At 43.9% G+C, this 18,601-nt stretch overlaps 2 protein-coding genes across 4 annotated transcripts in view; both read right to left on the reverse strand.

Moving 5' to 3' along the window:
- Window positions 1-865: 865 nt before the first annotated feature.
- Window positions 866-8,977, reverse strand: ing2 (inhibitor of growth family, member 2). 3 transcript variants are annotated; one of them, XM_064335047.1, is made up of 3 exons: window positions 3,930-4,377; window positions 1,633-2,372; window positions 866-1,189 (listed from the first exon to the last, which is right to left on the reverse strand). In XM_064335047.1, exons 1-2 carry the CDS (start codon window positions 4,066-4,068, stop codon window positions 1,642-1,644), a joined length of 870 nt encoding a protein of 289 aa, XP_064191117.1. In that variant the 5' UTR covers window positions 4,069-4,377; the 3' UTR covers window positions 866-1,189; window positions 1,633-1,641. The 3 variants fall into 3 exon arrangements, with proteins under 3 accessions (XP_064191117.1, XP_064191118.1, XP_064191116.1); XM_064335048.1 differs by lacking the exons at window positions 866-1,189; window positions 3,930-4,377 and adding an exon at window positions 8,639-8,977 and having other exon boundaries at window positions 1,433-2,372; XM_064335046.1 differs by lacking the exon at window positions 866-1,189 and having other exon boundaries at window positions 1,433-2,372; window positions 3,930-4,371.
- A 1,587-nt stretch (window positions 8,978-10,564) lies between these two features.
- The window catches only part of LOC135254674 (protein WWC2-like), a 54,477-nt gene continuing 46,440 nt past the window's right edge, over window positions 10,565-18,601 (reverse strand). Inside the window, exons 19-23 of the mRNA XM_064335050.1 lie at window positions 18,370-18,534; window positions 17,732-17,824; window positions 17,381-17,623; window positions 15,647-15,774; window positions 10,565-14,165 (exon numbers count right to left, since the gene is read on the reverse strand). Of these exons, the coding sequence (XP_064191120.1) occupies window positions 14,099-14,165; window positions 15,647-15,774; window positions 17,381-17,623; window positions 17,732-17,824; window positions 18,370-18,534 (696 nt within the window). The 3' untranslated portion in view covers window positions 10,565-14,098. The remainder of the gene's footprint in view (window positions 14,166-15,646; window positions 15,775-17,380; window positions 17,624-17,731; window positions 17,825-18,369; window positions 18,535-18,601) is intronic.

Genomic DNA, 18,601 nt, shown 5'->3' on the forward strand with positions numbered 1-18,601 from the left:
CGTCAAATAGGCTCCAATATTTCTGTTTGTCCCCCCATCCCTTTCTGTTTTGCATATATTATGTTTGGTGTGGAAAAATCAATAAATAACTGACAACAAACATTTACAGATCGCTAAATGACATCTAAGTGTATTTAATTTTTGTGTGAATTAAGCAACCGTATGCCAACATCTTCTCAGAGCAGTAACATAGCCAAGCAAGGCAGTGTCCCAAAACGATGATTAAATCTCTTGCCTTCTCCTCTCCCTCCTCTCAGTTTGCCTCCTCAGCTGGTCTCCTCATAGATGTCAGAAAAGCAGTTCATGGAGGTGGGTCTTGCATGAAGGAGATCACTTGGGGTTGGGGCCACAGGCTTGGCATCCCAGGCCAACCCTACCTCTCCTCTCCTTCAGACAAGACCCACCTCCCTGAACTGTGGAAGGAGAGTCAGCAACAATTTTCCTCACCCCATCCCAAACTCTGGTCGATTAGCCATTCTGTAGTGTGCGATAGCTGTGCGTGAAGCGCACACACACACACACACTCTTGACACAGTGACAGAAGTGTAATGATTAAGGGCATTTTCAAAAGAAACAAAACTAAAAAACAAATTGCTTACACTCCTCCCTCTGAGGAAACAGTGCAGAGAAGGAGGGACAGTTCCGACCACATTTTATGTGTAGGGAGAGGAGCGAGTAGTTCCGACCACATTTTATGTGTAGGGAGAGGAGCGAGTAGTTCTGACCACATTTTATGTGTAGGGAGAGGAGTGAGTAGTTCTGACCACATTTTATGTGTAGGGAGAGGAGTGAGTAGTTCTGACCACATTTTATGTGTAGGGAGAGGAGTGAGTAGTTCTGACCACATTTTCCACTGAAAACCAAGTTCTCTAACAGTACATTTTTATTTGCAACATTTGAATAAAGAGGAATGGGGAGACAAAAAAAAGACGAGGCTCAGCTGGGAACCATCTTGAATAGTCAGGACAGAGCTAATACCAGCACAAGCTTCATTAAATACAGAAAACTTTAAGAATAACAGAAAAATAAAGTCCTTCGCCAATATGGCAAATTGGTTTTCTTAAAGGCCACAAACATGGCGTAGAAACTCTGAATCCCAAAAGGGTAGTTTGGCCTTTTAGCCCCACTTTGTTTGCTCAGTCTCTGGATTCCAATCTCAAAAGCACCAAGGAGCCAACCACATGGAAAACTGAAATAAAAAATAAAAGGACCATTAAATTTTATTAATTCTGTAATTATGTGGTGTATTAATGGCAGTACTTGAGGATACAATCTTTAGAGCTCATATGGCCATAAGTGCAATATCCATCCCCCATCCTCTGTGACACGGTCTTTATAAAAAGAGCTAGGCCTATAGAAATAAAACTTAACTATTGCGACAAGCACAGATTCACTGTCTTTTGCAAAGTGCAAGTAGCAGACAAGCCGTGTGTACACATCCAATCTCTTTATTACAGTTTCAATGGCATGGTCATCAGAATGATGCACACACACACACACACACACACACACACACACACACACACACACAGTGCTCTCATAACTCTCATAAGACTCCCCCACCCCGCCCCCCACCCCATCAGCAACACTCTTGTTGAAAATAAAAGGACAAAGAAAGAACTACCCACTGACCCAGATGGACTACCTAGACCTCCTGTCCTTTTTTGTTTTCTCGCTGCTTTTGTCCATGGTCTTTTCGCTGTCCCCCCTGCACTTGGGACAGTACCACTTGCCCTTGGGCTTGTACGTCAGTCCCACGCAGGAGAAGTGGAACCACTCGATGGGGCACTGCTCGTTGTCGCAGCCGATCATCTCGCCGTAGGACACCTGGTCGCAGAGGCAGTACGTGGGCTCGTTGGGGTCGATGGTGAACTCGGCGGGCGACGCCTCGCGCTCCGGCTTGGCCTTGGACCGCTTCTTCTTCTTGGCCGACTTGGACCTCTTCTCCCTGGGCGGCGGCGGCGGCGGAGGCGGCGGCGGCTCCTCGGCCGCCTCCTCCACGCCGTTGGCCGTGCCGCTGCCGGAGTCGCGGCTCTCGCTGTTGCGCTGGCGCCGGGGTCGGCGGGCCGAGGAGCGCTCGGCGGGCGCGGCCTCCTGCCGGGACTTCTCCGCGGCGGCGGCGGCGGCAGCCGTGGCGGCTCCGCTTCGCTCGGCCTCAGCGGGCTCCTGGTGGCAGAGCGTGTGCGAGTCAATCTGCCGCGCGCGGTTCTCCACCAGCTCCATCATCTGCGTCACCACGTGGATCTTCTCGTCCCCCAGCTCCTGGCTGCTGATGAGGGCCCGCTGGAGCTGGGTCTGCAGCCGTTTCCTCTGGCCTCCGTCTGCCTCCTTCCTGTACCTCTCGTACACATCGTCCACCTCCTTCAGAACATCTGCACAGAGAAAAAGGGGGGGGGGGAAAGACATTGAAACAGCAGGAGACAGAGACAAAGAAAGACTTTTTTTTTTTTTTAAATGTCTTTACCCACTGAGACTTTTATTCTATTATATGCAGGATGCCACTCTTTAAATAAGTTTTTGCGTTGTTTGTTGCAGGTTTGTTGAGAGAGAGAAGCGGTACCTGTTTACATTCAGACAGTACTCGACATGAATTGGTGTGTAATAAGTATAATGATTTGCAAATCCTTTTTTAAAACAAAAAATCGTCCATTATTGCGTACAGTATCACTAGAAATTCTACATTTACTTTTTCTTTGCCATGGTCATGCAACCTGCCGGCAGACAAACGTTTTGTCAACTTCAATAAAACAAAAAAGGACACGCACAGTGCAGCGTGATGGTGAGGTTTTCACGAGACAGTAGCGAGCTAGCAAGACTACCAACACAAGCTGAATGCACATTATGTAACCCTAACACTTTCCTCACTAATTCAATTTCGGGGTCGGAGCACAACAGTCAACCTGCGATTCAGCCAACTTTCTGGCTTAATTTTAAAAAATCTCACCCGTAACGTAAACATGTAAAGAAAACAAATAACAGTTCTATTTTTTTTCTTTACCGTTCATAGTTCGCTACCAAGCATGTATTTAACGCAACACTTATTTCGGTACGTACAACTTCCGTAATCAAAGCGTATGTTGACATTCAGGAAGTGACGACATGACATTTCGTCCTCTCCTGTGATTTGAGCGTGTATTATAGCTTGTCAGCTAGGCTAGCTCCATAAACTTCCAAACTAGCTAGCAAATTAAAATTATAGCTGGTTTCTCAATAGGTTTTCTGGCTGCTACAATGTCTCCCAAAAGATAATGACAACTTTATTTTACCGTCAATTAGAGAATTCCCGCGTATGCCCAAACTATAGAGAACGTAGCATAAGCTAACGTTGCCAGACTAGAAAACACCCCTTTGACAACTAAAACGAGAATGTAGAATTATATTGAATTTTCAGGCGTGGAAGCATGGTTTCACAGCACGAAAGCGCGTAGAAAACCCCTTAAAATAAATTACCCGCAATTTTTAGCTAGACAATATAACCAACGCTGGGTAGTTAGCTAGCTACTGTAAAGCCAAACAAACTAGAAACCCCTCGTTGAACAACAACACGCCAAAACAAGAGCAAACTGTTATGTCCATTGGCAAGTCAGAACCTTATATTTTAATTGTCCTTTCGCTCGTTTGCTGCATATCAAGCTTAACGAGTTTTTGTTAGGCAATATGGCTGATCCTAGCCATCAGTCTCGACTTAAAAAAAGACACGTTACTGCCTTTAGAACTAAGAAGGTGCAGGAGAATCGTTTGATAATAAAACCACAAAGCCGTGATATCTTGTAACGCATTGTACCTTGTTATGTGATGTTTTAAGACCGCGATCTTACCATATAAAGAAAATATTGACGTGCTATCGAAACATTTACATTTGACACCTCAGACATGACACAAGTGCCACTTTCATATCACAATGTACAATGTAACTAATTAGTACACACCCTGATACTTTGTGTCGATTTCCCGTAGCAGTGAAACATTCCTCTGTATGTCCAAAGGCAAAGACTCCACACATTCAAGATAATCTTCCACATAGCTAACCAGTTGGGTCTTCTCCACGTTCGGATAATGTCCCAACATTTCGACGAAAATGCATCAAGCAAATTAACAAAACTTGCAGAGAGAAGCGGATGATCTAAACCATATATGTTCATAAAAAGAAATATGAATATATGCATGTATTTTAACGTTACAGTAGCGTAGTCTTGCTGTGCAGCGCTGGTCCCCCCAACACGGTCGCTCTTACTGCAAACGCTTCAAACAAAATCACTCCCTCTGCGCATGAGCTAAATGTTCCTAATAAGGCAATGCATAGCGCCTTTGCATTTTCCCGCAGCTTCTTCGACAGAGGGTTGGATCCAGATTGGATCATGTGCTCTACAATATGGTCTTAAAGCGACATGGCATATAACCTGAAATGTATTATTTCTGTCTGCATTTCTTTTAACGGTGTGCTTTAATATTAACTATTTCTTTGTTTAAAAAAAAGCCCAAACGACGTTTCGCTAACAAAAAACCCAGTGGTCCTCGTTAAGACTGTATAAACTAGCCAGCTCGGTAGCTGTACAACGGTAATCACGTCGATAATTTTAGCGTGTTATTAGCGACAAATTTACTGATATGAAATCGTCCACCGCTGTTGGTGGACACATTTGCATTTCAAGCAAAATAGTACAGAGCAAGAACTGGGCCTCAAATTTCTCTTACATGTGCACTATGAGAACAAAACCCCAACTCGTGTAGCTCTTGTAATGGTTCGTGGGTCCAAAACGCGTCCAAAATTCGCCGTTGTGAATTAGGCTAACGTGCTTTCATGTAGCTACTGCAGTTCCGCGTGTCCCAGACATTTACAGCTTCGCCCACCCCAGTCATCAGCAAGCAGATTTTCTGGGTGCACGACAAGGAAAAGTAGCGGTTATATCAACATGATATTCTTAAACCCAAGTCATAGTTTGGTGAATCTGAACACTGTGATTAGACATTAGGTAAATTAAGTCGACTTAGCAGCATTTCTCACCTTCAGTGTGTTGACATCAACATTTTTGTAGGGTTTTTCCACATCATTGGACAAAACAGGGAGTAACTAATAAGCCTTTCAAGGTTGTATTATTGTTTCACACAGTTTAAATACACAAAGTCTATTGTGATTTACTTGTAGAGTTATAACATTATTAATATAAAATGCATTCTGAGAATGAGCCCCGTTGTGTTCATGATTTCACACCACCTGCGTTACTAGCACACTGACGAAAGCAATTCGCTAGTACCAAGCTCAGTTCCGGGGAACTTCTTAGCTCTAATGGTATCGGCAAACTGTCTCATTGCAATCACACAAGGCCGTCTCTGGCATGTGTCCGGGGACTTTCCCCAAGGCGGGAGGCGCGAGAAACTAGGTTCTCAGTTAGTAGCCTTGCGAACAGGTCTTCAGAATGCTTCCGTATTTAGTGGGAATCGGTGAAATATATTGGTTCGTTGTGGAACATCTGACAGATTCATGGTTGGAAGTGATGTTCAAAATATCACATGCTTATATAGGCTATATTTGTATAGTTAAAAATATTATTCTCTCTTTGTGCATTGTTAAATTACAGCGTTAATATAACGCACATATTTAACTGTTCTTTGTTCTTGAATAAATTATGCAAATTTGCACGCAAGATAAGAAGCGTCTTTTACCAAAAGTGAAGTGATTTTATGCAGGATAACGAATAGCTAGAAGTTGCTACTTATATTTTGTATGCAAAAGATCAAGTACAGGACTCATAAGTAAGACTTTCCTCTAAATGTTGTTTAAACTTCAAGTACTTTCAAAACTTTGTTTCTGAACAGAGCGACTCTGGGAAATTTTAAAGGGGCAACGCACATTTTGTTCAGTGCAGGCTCTGTAGGACTTAGTTTAGACTAGTGACTAGTCTAAAGGGCAACGCACAACAACATATTCATTACTGTGCACTGCCCATATACATTATTTTCAGCAGGAGTGGATTAAAAGTTTAAACAGAGCATTTTTTCAGGTAATGTACGCACGGTCTCTGTAAAATTGAACAGAATCAATATAAGCACACACATTAATATATTATGCCACAGTAATATTTATCAATAGGATCTATTGATAAATATTACTGTGAGAGAGACAGTGAGAGAGAGAGAAAAAGAGAGAGAGAGAAAGAAAGAATGTTATTATTTCTGCCCAATAACCTGTATTTTCACTAGATGGCACAATAACGCTAAGTAATAATGTACTACCAAACTGGGAATTATTCTAAAAACGGTTTTGCTAAATGTATGTGAAAACTACTGAAAATAAGTATCACACACACCAATTTAATTTCTATGTGTATGATAACATTTAAAATTTTAGACTCACCAAACTTGCTAGGCTTGTTCGGATGGTTGAACCCTTGCCTCAGTTCTGATGTAACTGTAGTGCACGTGACAATATTTTGCCATTTGAATGTTGCAAAGTTTTGTACATACGTCCCTTTCCCTGTGAGGAACAATTTTGCCTGAAGGACTCATGACTTCTGCCCTATTAGATTTCCTGCAATTGATAATTTAATAATAAAAACCATAACATGCTTCTTTTACAAAAATAACCAATTTACGTGAAATGTGGTATGGTAGATCTATGGATATACATCTCCATACTCTACTTTTATTATAGATATGTCAATGGATGGCTAAATGGCAAGTCAATTTAGCATTTCCACGCAAATGCTAATGAATTCCTAATGGCTTGACCTGAAGTACTAAAGCACCTTGGTAGTTACATTCTCACTCATATCAAGACCTCAGCCCAAAGTACTGGCTCTGTGAAAACACAGGGCGGTACGTATTGAGATTCAGGGCCCTTTGATCACGATTTAAAAGCTGCTGCATTTAAAACTGGTGCATTACCCCCTCATTTGCCACATATAGATTTTTCCTTAGGGTCACTGTCATCTTGAACTGGCCACCGTTCTGGAAAAACATTACCCATTTCCTCTTTTCTCAGGCTACTCGGTGTTGCTCTGTCATCTGAATTTGCAAAATTTAAACAATTATAACTCCTGCCCTATTTGACCTAGAGATTTAAAAAAGAAAAAAAAAGAAAAAGCTCCTGATCCTCACGGATGACCCATAATGTCCTTATTAGATTTTCCACAATTTAGAATTTTCTTCAAACGCTTAAAAAGTATTCTACAAAACTGACCATTTAGGAGAAAACTTGATATGCTAAACTGACAGACCTACAACTACACAGGTGTTACTTTGCGTTTTGTCCAATGACGGTCAAAATGAGAAGCCAATGAGCGTGCTTGCTCACATGGGCTTTCATTTAAATGATAAAATGTCTACCATTATACCGTTACGTGACATGTCTGCACAAATGACCTGATTTCACAGCAGAAGTGTGACCTTTTTTCAGCCCACATGCTGGTGCTAGACAGCTCCTGACATTGAGAAAATTCATTAAAAATCTGCATTGATTCAGATGCAGATTCACCAGCTCGATGTATTTCTGCCCAGCAGTACGCGTCCCTGTGATCACACCAGTCTCCATGTACAGAAATTAGTTAGAAAAAGTTGGCAAGGTTGTGAGATACAGTGCAAAAATAGCACAAATACAAAAAATCTCACTAAAAACTACTGTTTCATTATATAGGTCTTAGTTAATGCAGTAGTCCATCCCATGAGTAGGAACAGATGGAAAGCAGAACAGGTGCCTAGACCCTGGTAATTGGTGCTTACTTGTGAGTGTGCATTTGAATACATTTTATTCAGAACAATGACCACAATTACTACAGCGATATGGATCCAAGATATGGTATTAACAGGAAGCAGAAGAAAAACATAAAAAAAATAACAAACAAAAAAAGGGGCTTGACACCACAAAGACAATAGCCTAGAGCAGGGATGGCAAACTTCAGTCTGCAGTGTCTGCAGGTATTTGTGGTTTCCTCTCAATCAGGAGCCAATTGAGGCCTTGAGAATAAGGTGTGTTGACTCTTTAGCCAACCACTGGCTTAATTAATGAATTCATCGCTTGCACTGAAAAACACCTGTATATGAATATCCCTCCAGGACTGAGGTTTGGCATCCTTAACTTAGAGGTCTAATTATAACTGATAAAAAAACTGGAGTTGTTGGGTGGCTCACCCTGCTAAGATGCTGGGTCTCAGTGTGTGGACACAGTCTGGTGTAGACTGGGCCAGAGAAGGCTGTGGACAACAGCCCCGCAGGGCTACACCATAATCAGCCAATGACTGCGAGCACCCGACGGGGCAGAGAAGCTGCTTTTGTAAGGCGATGTGGAGACACCCTGCTAACGCAGCTCTCCCTCTCTGCGGGAAGCTGCAGCCAATTATGCGCTGCCCTGCTGGGCTTCCAGCCAATAAGGGCACTGAGATGGTCGGGATTTGATACAAACCAGTAGGCTGCATAAGTTCAGTGAAAATCCTATGTTTTTTTGCAGGACAGGCCCAGAAACTACTGTTATCGATCACTGCTGCCGACTCACTTTGTTTTGATGAAGCCGGCGAGGAGATCATGCTGTGCTTTCAGAAGGAAGGCATTTTCATTATTTATTCCATTTTTGTTGAAGAAGGAGCTTGGCCTTTTTCTCAGAAACAGAAAATATTTTTTATGGGAAAAAAAAGACATTTCTTACCTAGTTGCGATTTTGCCCAACAACAACTGAAGAAGGGGGGCCATATTGGGACCATATTGCCTCGGTTGCTTTAGCGCGATCACAGCCAGTCTCACTTTGTCTCACCAGTCCTCACTTTTGTTTTCCATCTGGCGCGATGATAGATTTCAACAGCTCAATCTCGAACCCTCTCGGCATGTTGTGCTTGCCATCGCATCCATCTGTTCGCTGTCAATGCTGCCTGCAGCCGACAGCCTGAAGAAAGTTCAGCAGCTTCAGGAGTCAGACCGCTTGGCTTTGCAGATGGAGGACGGTGTGCGATCTTGTCTGCTCATTCCCAGAACATATAGATCAGGGGTCCTCAATCTTATCCAGAAAGGGCCGGTGTGGGTGCAGGCTTTTTGTTCCAACCAAGCAGTTACACACCTAATTCTACTAATCAAGATCCTTTGCAAAGATTCTAGTGGTTGATTAGTAGACTCAGGTGTGTTGGTTGGAACAAAAGCCTGCACCCACACCGGCCCTTTCTGGATAAGTTTGAGGACCCCTGATATAGATGATTGTGAGGTAAACTGATCCAACTGTATTTTACAACCGTTTTTTTTCCCTAAGAAGCATGCTGTATGCTCCATCCCCTCAATAAAAGCAGGGGGTATATTTTGACCAATCAAGTCTTTATATTTGGCCACTGTCAAAAACACAGGAGTCAGAGTTTTCCTCTTTGTTACAGCGGGAAGGTCAGTGAAACGGCCTAGCCGAGCCATCGCTACGATGCAATTACAAGTCAGGGAAAACTGACAGCAAGTGACGTGCAAGCAGCTGAAGCAGGGAGGACCGAAGAGAGTGTCGGAGTACCAGAGGGCCAGTATAGATCATGGCCTTCCTCTATGGTGGTCTATTTAAAACAAAAAAAAGGCAGTGTGATAGTCTTTAAACTTTTAAGAGGAGTAGAGTGGCTGTGTTTCAATTCAATTTATAATATGCCATGACTAACTTTATGGAATGATGGAGTGAATTAATATCATTAGGCCTCTTCATTGCTTTTATCTTTTCTTGGTACATGTTATAGGCTATATTAAGACTATATGTATGACTATGTGTGTGACAGTGAGTTTAAATGAGGTCTCGGAGAAGCAGGCAGCTGGCAAATTTGCAGAATAAAATTTAAAAAAAAACGCCACATAACCACACCCTGTCACCACCGGCCATCTTGGCAGCTCTTGAGAAATTGACTTGCAAGTTGTTGTGCTTATTTTACCGAACAACGGCACTGAACGATGGGCCGTGCATCTGGTCTCGTTCCAGAGCCGTCACTGAAGTGGGCGGCCGAGTGGTAGTAGAGTCATTTCACAACAGCTGCGCCCTAGAATCAGGATACTCAAACAATACTTGAGGATTCATGCATTTTAAAACATTTTTAAATAATTTGTCAGGCTTTCGTGCATTCTTTTTTTTTTTTTTTTTCCCCCCAGAGGCCCATTTCTCCTTGAAATGTTTTCCACCAATCCCAGACAACTGTTTTTGATTGGACAGGATAATTCTTGTATATGAATTCCCCATCAATTATGAGCACTTGTCCCTCAATCGGTTGGCTGAGTCTGTCTGACTGCTGTTGGCAGACAGACCTCAGTTCAGTAAATTAGAGGAGCCATCTAGTCAGTGCTGATTCTCATTGGACAGTGGTAACCAACCCTGTCCCTGGAGATCTACCATCCTGCAGGTTTATATTTCAACCCTAATGTAACACTCCTGACTCAACTAATCAGCAGCTCAACAAGGACTCTAGCTGTTGAATAAGATGTGTTTTGTTAGGGTTGGAGTGAATACCCACAAGATGGTAGATCTCCAGGAACAGGGTTGGTTACCACTGTCATAGGGGCACATCCCAAAATGGTGCCATTGATGGACTGTGATCAGAATGTGAAATTACAAGACTTCAGACAAATGTTTGTTTAAAAATTGTATTTTTTTTAAACCAATCAATGGAACACATGAAAGGTGAAGACAGGAATACTTGTTTGTTCGACTGTTCACAAACCATTCCAGGCAACTCCACAATACAGACACACATGCTAATGTCATTCATTCATTACCGGGTTCAGTTCTGACCATTAACTCAAGTTATTTTGGGAATGGAAAATTAGAAAAAAAAATTTGAATCAAATGGAAAAGAAAATTTTGTTACTTAAGGCTTTCTATAGGTTTCTTCCTAATATCCCTTGAAATAACAAGATTGGCTTCAATACTTCTGATGTATCTAAAGAATAATAAAATATAGTGAATTTGATTCTGCATTTAGATATGTAAGAGTAATACAATTATTTACAATTTAAAGATGGCATAAATATTGAAACAACTGACACTAATTCAGATTTATATCTTTTAACCATGATTACAATTTGAAAAGAGATAAAAATTTGTTTGAAGACCAATTTAAAAAAAAACTGTATGAAAAATATTTTGTCAATCTTTTCATTGACAGAAATGGAAATGCAAGCCAAAGTGAATAATATTCCTGATCTAAATACCAGAATACAGGCAAGGATTTGTACTCCAAACAGACTTGGGATCAAATGCTTGTAAGCCTATGCACATCATCCAAGTGCAGCAGTGGATGAACGATCTACATGTATCAGAAAGGCTGCAAGGGAATATGGTTGACAAAAAATATTTTTCTTTCCAAAGGGGAAGCCTTTGGAGTATTATGCACTGGACATGCAGGACTTGTCATTTATTTTTAATTTTTGTAATTAATGTATTTATGCAAATATGCAAACTCCTTACAAAACACATGCATCCATAGGATTGTTTTTTTTGTCATCTAGTTGAGTGTTATGTGGCAATGGATTTGAATCAATGCACAAGCACTCAAATTCCACTGCCAGATGATGTTCTCAGCCAAGCAAAAAAAAGAAACAAAAAAAAAAAAACAACCCTTAAAGATGCTCTGTGGACATCTTAAAAAAATCACTTCCTCCATGTCTTCCCTTAGAAAACACAAATGTTCTTTGTCATCCATTTTCCCTTACATTCCTGAAGAAGCAAAGAACAACACAAAAAGCTTCAGCGAGACATCTGAGTACTACAGCCTGAAAAACGAGGAGCCTGTTTTCGGAGACCATTAGATGACATAAACTTCCATGTTCCAACTAAGTATCATTACGTTCCGGAAGCTTCTGAAGCTCACGAGTTGCTCACGAGTGCACAATAGCCATAAATCATACTGGTCTGTTCTGATCGTTTAAGGGATTTTGTTCAAAATCCCACAAGTAGCCCTTCATACGAAGAAACAGATTTCACCATCATGAATAGCTTTAAAAAAACAACTTAAGAGAAGCAACAGGACATAATTTTACACAGACAACCAGTATATAGTATAATGTATGCAGTATGGCTACATATCGTTCTGAATATTCAAATGAATAACATAAGATAAAAAAACGCCTGCATTTGATGCCAAGTCTGGTCTGATTTCATTTAGTCTATAAGGAAAAAAAGAAAAAGGTGATAAAAAAAGAGGGAAACAAACTAACTTCAAATGTGTTAACTTTAAAAAAATGTCCAGAACTGAACTGTACATAACCAAAAAACATAAATAAGACAGCAAATAAATAAATGTAAAATAAATCAAAAAGACAAGTTTCTACCAACAACTAAGGTACATTTCACAAATCAAGAAGTGTGGCAAGCTGAAACAGCAACCTTCATTTCATTACTGGTCTCTTTAAACACACTTTAAATGAACAAATGATGTGCGTGGCATGCTTACGCGCACTTGTACGGAGGGCCAAATGGAGACATTACTACGGATTGGAATGGCGTTTTCTCAAAATAAAAATAAAAAATTCCTGCTGTGCAATGAATGTATCTTTACAGTAGGGATAATGTGGCTACGACACTAACATTTGTTTGAACACTGCTTTGTCGGTTTGCTTTCAGGCATCAATAAGTTGCCGTGCTTAATTTGTGCATTTTTGTGTCCTTTGTTTTGCACTTTTGTTTATTTTATGTACTTTTTTGGTCACAGGGTTACTTCTGAAAAATACTCTGAATCAACACTCCTTTAACAAAATCTAAATTGTTCGTTTGTTCTTGTAGCTTTTAGCCAGCAGCTTAGAGTTAAATGAACGATGTATAAATAGTGCTTGTTCAGCTAGTTAAAAAAAAGAAAGAATAAAAAAAACTTGAAAAAAGAAGAGAATAGAATAGAATGAAAAGAGTCGATCAGTAATGGCTCCTCATTTGGACAGCACTGAATAACGTCAGGCCTATTAAGACACACAGACCGTCTTCTCGAAGTTACCACGACAACACTCTCGGGTTTAGGAAGACGGAATGGTCTCGATTTTATCAGAGCGAGGAAACGCAGACTACGAGGAGGGGGGAAAATAAATACGACGACGTCGATGACGTGAAGCACGCATTTAACACCCTTTCGTGGAGTCACCCACGCTTTGCATTGCAAAGCTGAAATCCTTCATTTGGCATTGGAGTTAAAAAAAACACACTTTTTTAAGCCACCGGCACTATTTGTGTTCTGCCTGCTCAGTTTCTTTAGCCTGACGACCTGTCAGGCATTATTTGAAAAGAAAGAAAAATAAAACATTTTTAAAAATGTAAAAAGGCATATTGCTTGAACCTGTTAAGCTACACAGTAGATAAGAGGTCTAACCGTCGTTCTCCCGTGAATAAACCGAGATATCAGCATATTTAGGAGCGGCCCTTAACGAGACGTGCCATTTCATTTGAGAAGATTTATGCAAATGTGGAAGGTATTATGACAACAACGAGAGAATACTGATTAAGCAGTGGTGGCTGCAATGAAAAAGGTGCAAAATATCAACCAAAAAGAAAAAACAAGCAGAAAGCAAATCAGTGCAGTAACACAAAAAGGGAAACAGCATACATTCACAGGGTTTGTTTGTTGTGACTGAATTTGAGGGAGACCTCTGAGATGAACCACAGAAAAGCGAACCTTCGCCCTTTTGAAATGCAGCTCTTCTCCTAGGTCCGTCCGTCCCTCGATCGGCAGGCTCGTTCACGCACCACACATTATAACACTGAGACCCCCCCCCCACTCCCCATCCTGCAGTCCACAAGCAGGACACCAGGGGGAGACAAACACAAACAAGCAGCTTGAGCCATCTCATCTCTCTTCCTACGTCCTAGCTTGGTGGAGGGGGAAAAAATACCCATGCCACGTATACAAAAACTGTACAGAAAGCATCATCAGCACATATATGTACCAGAATTAACTCTACTTTGGTTTTCTCTGGAAAAAAAAGAAAGCCATTTTTTCTTTTTCTTTTTTAACATGACAGTATTCAATTACAACATATTATACAAATGCATAACCCCTTATGATGTAAAACTACTGGAATTTTTTTTCTTTGTTCATTTTTTTATTTAATTAAGTGGCTATTCTAATAAAATACTCTGCTATAAAGTTGGAAAAATACTTCATTTTGTTATAAAACACGATCATACATCGTCAGCTGACAGCGATGGTATATTTATCTTGGCTCTCGTGAAGTAGGCCATCTTCTCCCTAAAGAGAGAGAGAGAGAGAGAGAGAGTGGTTAAGGCCCTGTCATATGCAAGAAAATCCAGAAAAATGAAATCCTTCAACGAGACAAGTGAACAAATGACTTGCGGTGAGGAATGCAGAGAGCACAGAGCGTGATGTCGCAACATGAAGAATGCATTGAGCACACCTGTAACCCTAAACGATGAATGATTAAGCCTGTCAAACTCCTAAGAGAGGAAGCCCCTGACACGTCTAGGCCCGCAGACAAACCTGGAGCATGATTTCATGTCATACCATTCGACTGGGTGGCGAAGACCCTTGAAAAATGGGGGTCTTATTTAAAATGTTTTTTTTTTTTGTCCCAGAGTTTGTTTTCCGTTCTCCTCTTTTGTTATACCCAATCATATTCACGGGCCCCCGCTCTGCACTGAAACGTCCCGCGGTGGTTTTGGAGGACGCAGACGAGCACCAGCCCTGACTGCTGCCCTCACAGTGCCTCTCGTGTATGAGCATGCGCTGCACCCCCGACCCAAGACCTGTGTGTGCTGGTGTACGGCAACCACCACAACGGCAAACGAAACGGACAGAGCAGGTACTGGGGCGTCCCGTATACCAGGGGGACCCAACAACCCTGCTTTGAGAGAGCCACAGGGCCTGTGGCTTTTGGTTGTCCTCGGTAAAATCAGTAACAAATTCAGAAACAAGAAAGCAAGCGAAGTGAGTTTATGAACTCCGCGAACTTGCCTTGTTGCATAACCATCTGCACGGAGAGTGATCTACATACACGTTTGGCAAGAGGACAAAAAGATCCAAACATACAAAGACACTATATTATTACAGCGTTAATTGTCTTGTTGCATAATCATCTGCACGGAGAGTGATCTACATACACGTTTGGCAAGAGGACAAAAAGATCCAAACATACAAAGACACTATATTATTACAGCATTAATTGCTTTTCAGGTGATAAGAGGAGTCAAACAGCCAGACACGTTTCTGCCGGGGGGGGAAACAGAGCGACAGAGAGGAGGCCGGAGGAGGCGCCGCTCTGACCAGAGGAGCGGACTCCTCCGCGCGCCCATCGAAGCGCCGGGTCAGCGGCAGACGCAGGGAGGGTTTTAACAGCGGCCCTCGGGCCTCTCTGCCTCCACACAGGCCCTCTCTCTCTCTCTCTCTCTCTCACATCAGAGCGCACGGCGGTACGAGGGCCAAAGGCACCGCTCGCGTGCAGAAGAGAAAGGCCGTCGAGCTGTCGCCAAACATTAAAACTCCTGAGTCGAGCGCCGACCTTTTCTAAAGGTAACTGGAAATGGTTTCTTTCTCTCTTTTTTTTTTTTTTTTTGAAGCTGAAGGTTCGAAGTGGCTTTGGGGTGTGTGTTCCAAATAGTTATTGGCTATAAATATGAGTAATTAGCCGGGTCCTGTGGCTTGGCTCTCCGTTCGCGCGCGCAGAGGTCGGCCTGGTTGCGGTTGGAGCTGAGGGGGGGGGGGCCTGGCCTCACCTGAAAGACTGCACCTGCAGCGGAACCTTCTGGCTCTGCTCCCGGAGCCGACACACGTCCTTGGAGGCCCTCCTCATCAGCTTCTCCGCCTTCAGGCCCTGCTTCTGCTCCTCCTTCGACTGCTCGGCCTGTTTCTCAGAAGAAATGGAGAGAGAGAGAGGAAAAAAGTTGAGCTTGTGCATGTTGCACGTCCGACAGAGCTCGGGGGCGGGGGGCGGGGGGCGTGGGGGTTGCGTGGCACTTTTAACTGTCTTTTAAACGGATGCGCAGCGACACACTTCAAACGGGACGGCCGGAGTCAGGGAGACGGGGGGGTGGGGGGGCGGGGGGTGGGGGAATAAAAATGAAGGTCGTTATGAAGAAGAAAAAAAAAAAAAAGCCTTAATGTGGATTCCTTCAGAGGGAAAAGATGAGTGAGGGAGTAAAAAGACAAAGATTAAATAAAGCACAAAATAATCCCCACTCAGACTGCTTTGTTTCAAGCGTCTTTCAAAGTACTTTCTTTTTTCTTTAATGTGAACAAGGAGAAAGCCGGGAACAGTAGTTGCAATTCTTCTGGATGTCAACCGCTGCATTCTGACTGCTTAATTTGAGCTTCAATAATTCGACTGCTTCGGTGCGGGGAACTTTCATCTTCCTTTCGACCGGCTGCTCTGAAGGCTGCGATGGGAAGTCCATTAACATACATCAGCAGCACATGAAACAGAAACAGCACAGGGCAAGCCCCGAAGTGCTTCTGATCAACAAGCAGCATTTTCATTCGTGAAAACAATTTAAACAAATCGCCACGTTCCAGGAATTTTGGGTGACAGGTCGCCGCGCCAGGAACAAAACAAAAAAGTCTTACTGCACCAGCTTAACCTCCCATCTGCGTATTTCCCAGTCAAACTGGCTTTAGATTTGGAAATGGACACAGCTCAAACGAGGACGTCTGGCGACTGCACGCAGCCAGTAAATTTCCAATGAGAGACCATGTGACTGAGGCGCATTTGAGATGTTAAGCTGGTGCTTTAAATCATGTCTCTATGATCACGCCAAAGGCATATTGCAAAATCATCTGTATGGAGATGCATCGAAATGCATGTTTTTTTAAATGACATCGACAAAAAATGTGGGTATAATGGACTAATCAAATATAACTACTTAGGACAACTGCCTTATTTTTGTTCTTAAAAGGTCTTTAACTGTTCTTTTCAGTCTTTCAGTGGCCCACAGTGTACAGCCGGTTTGAACATGAATTCCCAGACTACATCCTTTTCTGCTTTACATTTTGCTTCCCTCGTAAAACTGTGACCTGAGACTATGGGGTGATGACTCACATGGACTCAGTGGCCTCTGCAGCCCAGGCCACGCCCACCAGCCCTCTGCAGTGCAAGGCCACGCCCTCAGCCCTCAGACACAGGCCACACCCCCAGCCCAAGGCCACACCGCCAGCCCTCATTCTGCTCCTCCCCTCTGAGGCAGCGGCGCACACTTAGAGCGCAGACAGACACACAGACAGACAGGCAGACACACAGACAGACAGACAGGCAGGCAGACAGGCAGACAGACAGACAGGCAGACAGGCAAGCAGACAGACAGACAGGCAGACAGACAGACAGACAGACAGACAGACAGACAGGCAGACAGGCAGACAGGCAGGCAGGCAGGCAGACACACAGGCAGACACACACAGACAGACACACAGACACACAGACAGAGCAGGCGGGCGGTAAAGGGCGGGGCTGCACTCGCCTGCCTCTCGGCCTGCCGCAGCAGGCGGTGGAAGCGCTCGTCCTCCAGCACGCCGGGCGGGAGCTCGGTCTCTCCGCGGGCCTTCAGGGCCTCCAGCCGCTCCCTCAGCCCGCGCAGCGCCTGCAGCTCGTCGTCCAGCCGGCTCTGCCGCGTCCGCGACGCCTGGAGGTCCAGCTCCAGGTCCAGGGACGTGCGGGCCGGGTGGTCCGGCGCCCCCCGCCGCACCGCCGGCTGGCATATGGTCTGGAGAGAGAAGGGCAAACTCAGCGCTGTGTCCAGGGTGATGGGGTGGGCGGAGGGGGTAGAGCGTCTATGGTTTTTTTTTGCACAAGTGCGAAACGCGAGACGTACCCGCTTCACCCTCAAGCTTCGTCTCTCCGACGCGTTCCGGACAAACGGGGACTTTCTGGACAACGTCGAGCTGTCACTGTCGCTTCTGTTTAACTGCAAAGGGGAAGAGGAAAAAGAGAGAAGAGGGCAAAATTTAATTCGTTATTATTTTTCTCTTCTCTTTTAAAAAGTCTGCATAAACGGTGCAGGGATCGGAGTCTTGCTCTGAAGTGCAGTGTAGCCACTTCGGCTACACACCTGCATCAATGCTATGTTATGCTAGGCTGCTAGGTTAGGCCATAAAGATTTACAACTGTGGAAAAGCGTTAGCAAGCCACTTCACTTTAATATAAACTTTTAAAAAAAAGCTTCAGGAGTGACGTAATCTGAAGTGATGTCCGAGTTAGCTCAGCCATAAATCAACATCCATGCGCGTGTGTTTTGTGTGAGAGAGTGTGAGCACGTCTAAGTGTGTTGGACAGTGCGTAGCCGTGAATGTGTGGAGTAGTAAGATATTTTCCTTTCTTCCTGTTCTCCGAACTTTAGAGAAAGGCTTAGCGTGCGCGCTCCTCCGACACGCTCGCCGGTCAGCCGGTGGCCATGTTGCAGCCTGCGGGCCGCGGGGTGGCGAGGCGGGAAGGCGGGGCCGGGGGACTCACCCTGCAGATGTACTGGTTGCGCTCCCCGGGGGAGAAGGTCTGCGAGCGCATGATCATGCTGTTCCGGACGAAGGGCCGCTGCCTGGACCCCACGCCGCTCCGGTCCTTGGGCCGCACCGCCAGGCCCCCCGGCCCCGCCTCCTCCGTGTTCGTCTCCTTGTCCACCTGGCGGGAACGGTCAGCCAATCAGACGAGGGGAAAAAAATCCGCCCCCCACCCTAACCCCGCCCCC

This window comes from Anguilla rostrata, chromosome 5 (assembly GCF_018555375.3).
Source record: "Anguilla rostrata isolate EN2019 chromosome 5, ASM1855537v3, whole genome shotgun sequence".
Lineage (NCBI taxonomy): Eukaryota > Metazoa > Chordata > Actinopteri > Anguilliformes > Anguillidae > Anguilla > Anguilla rostrata.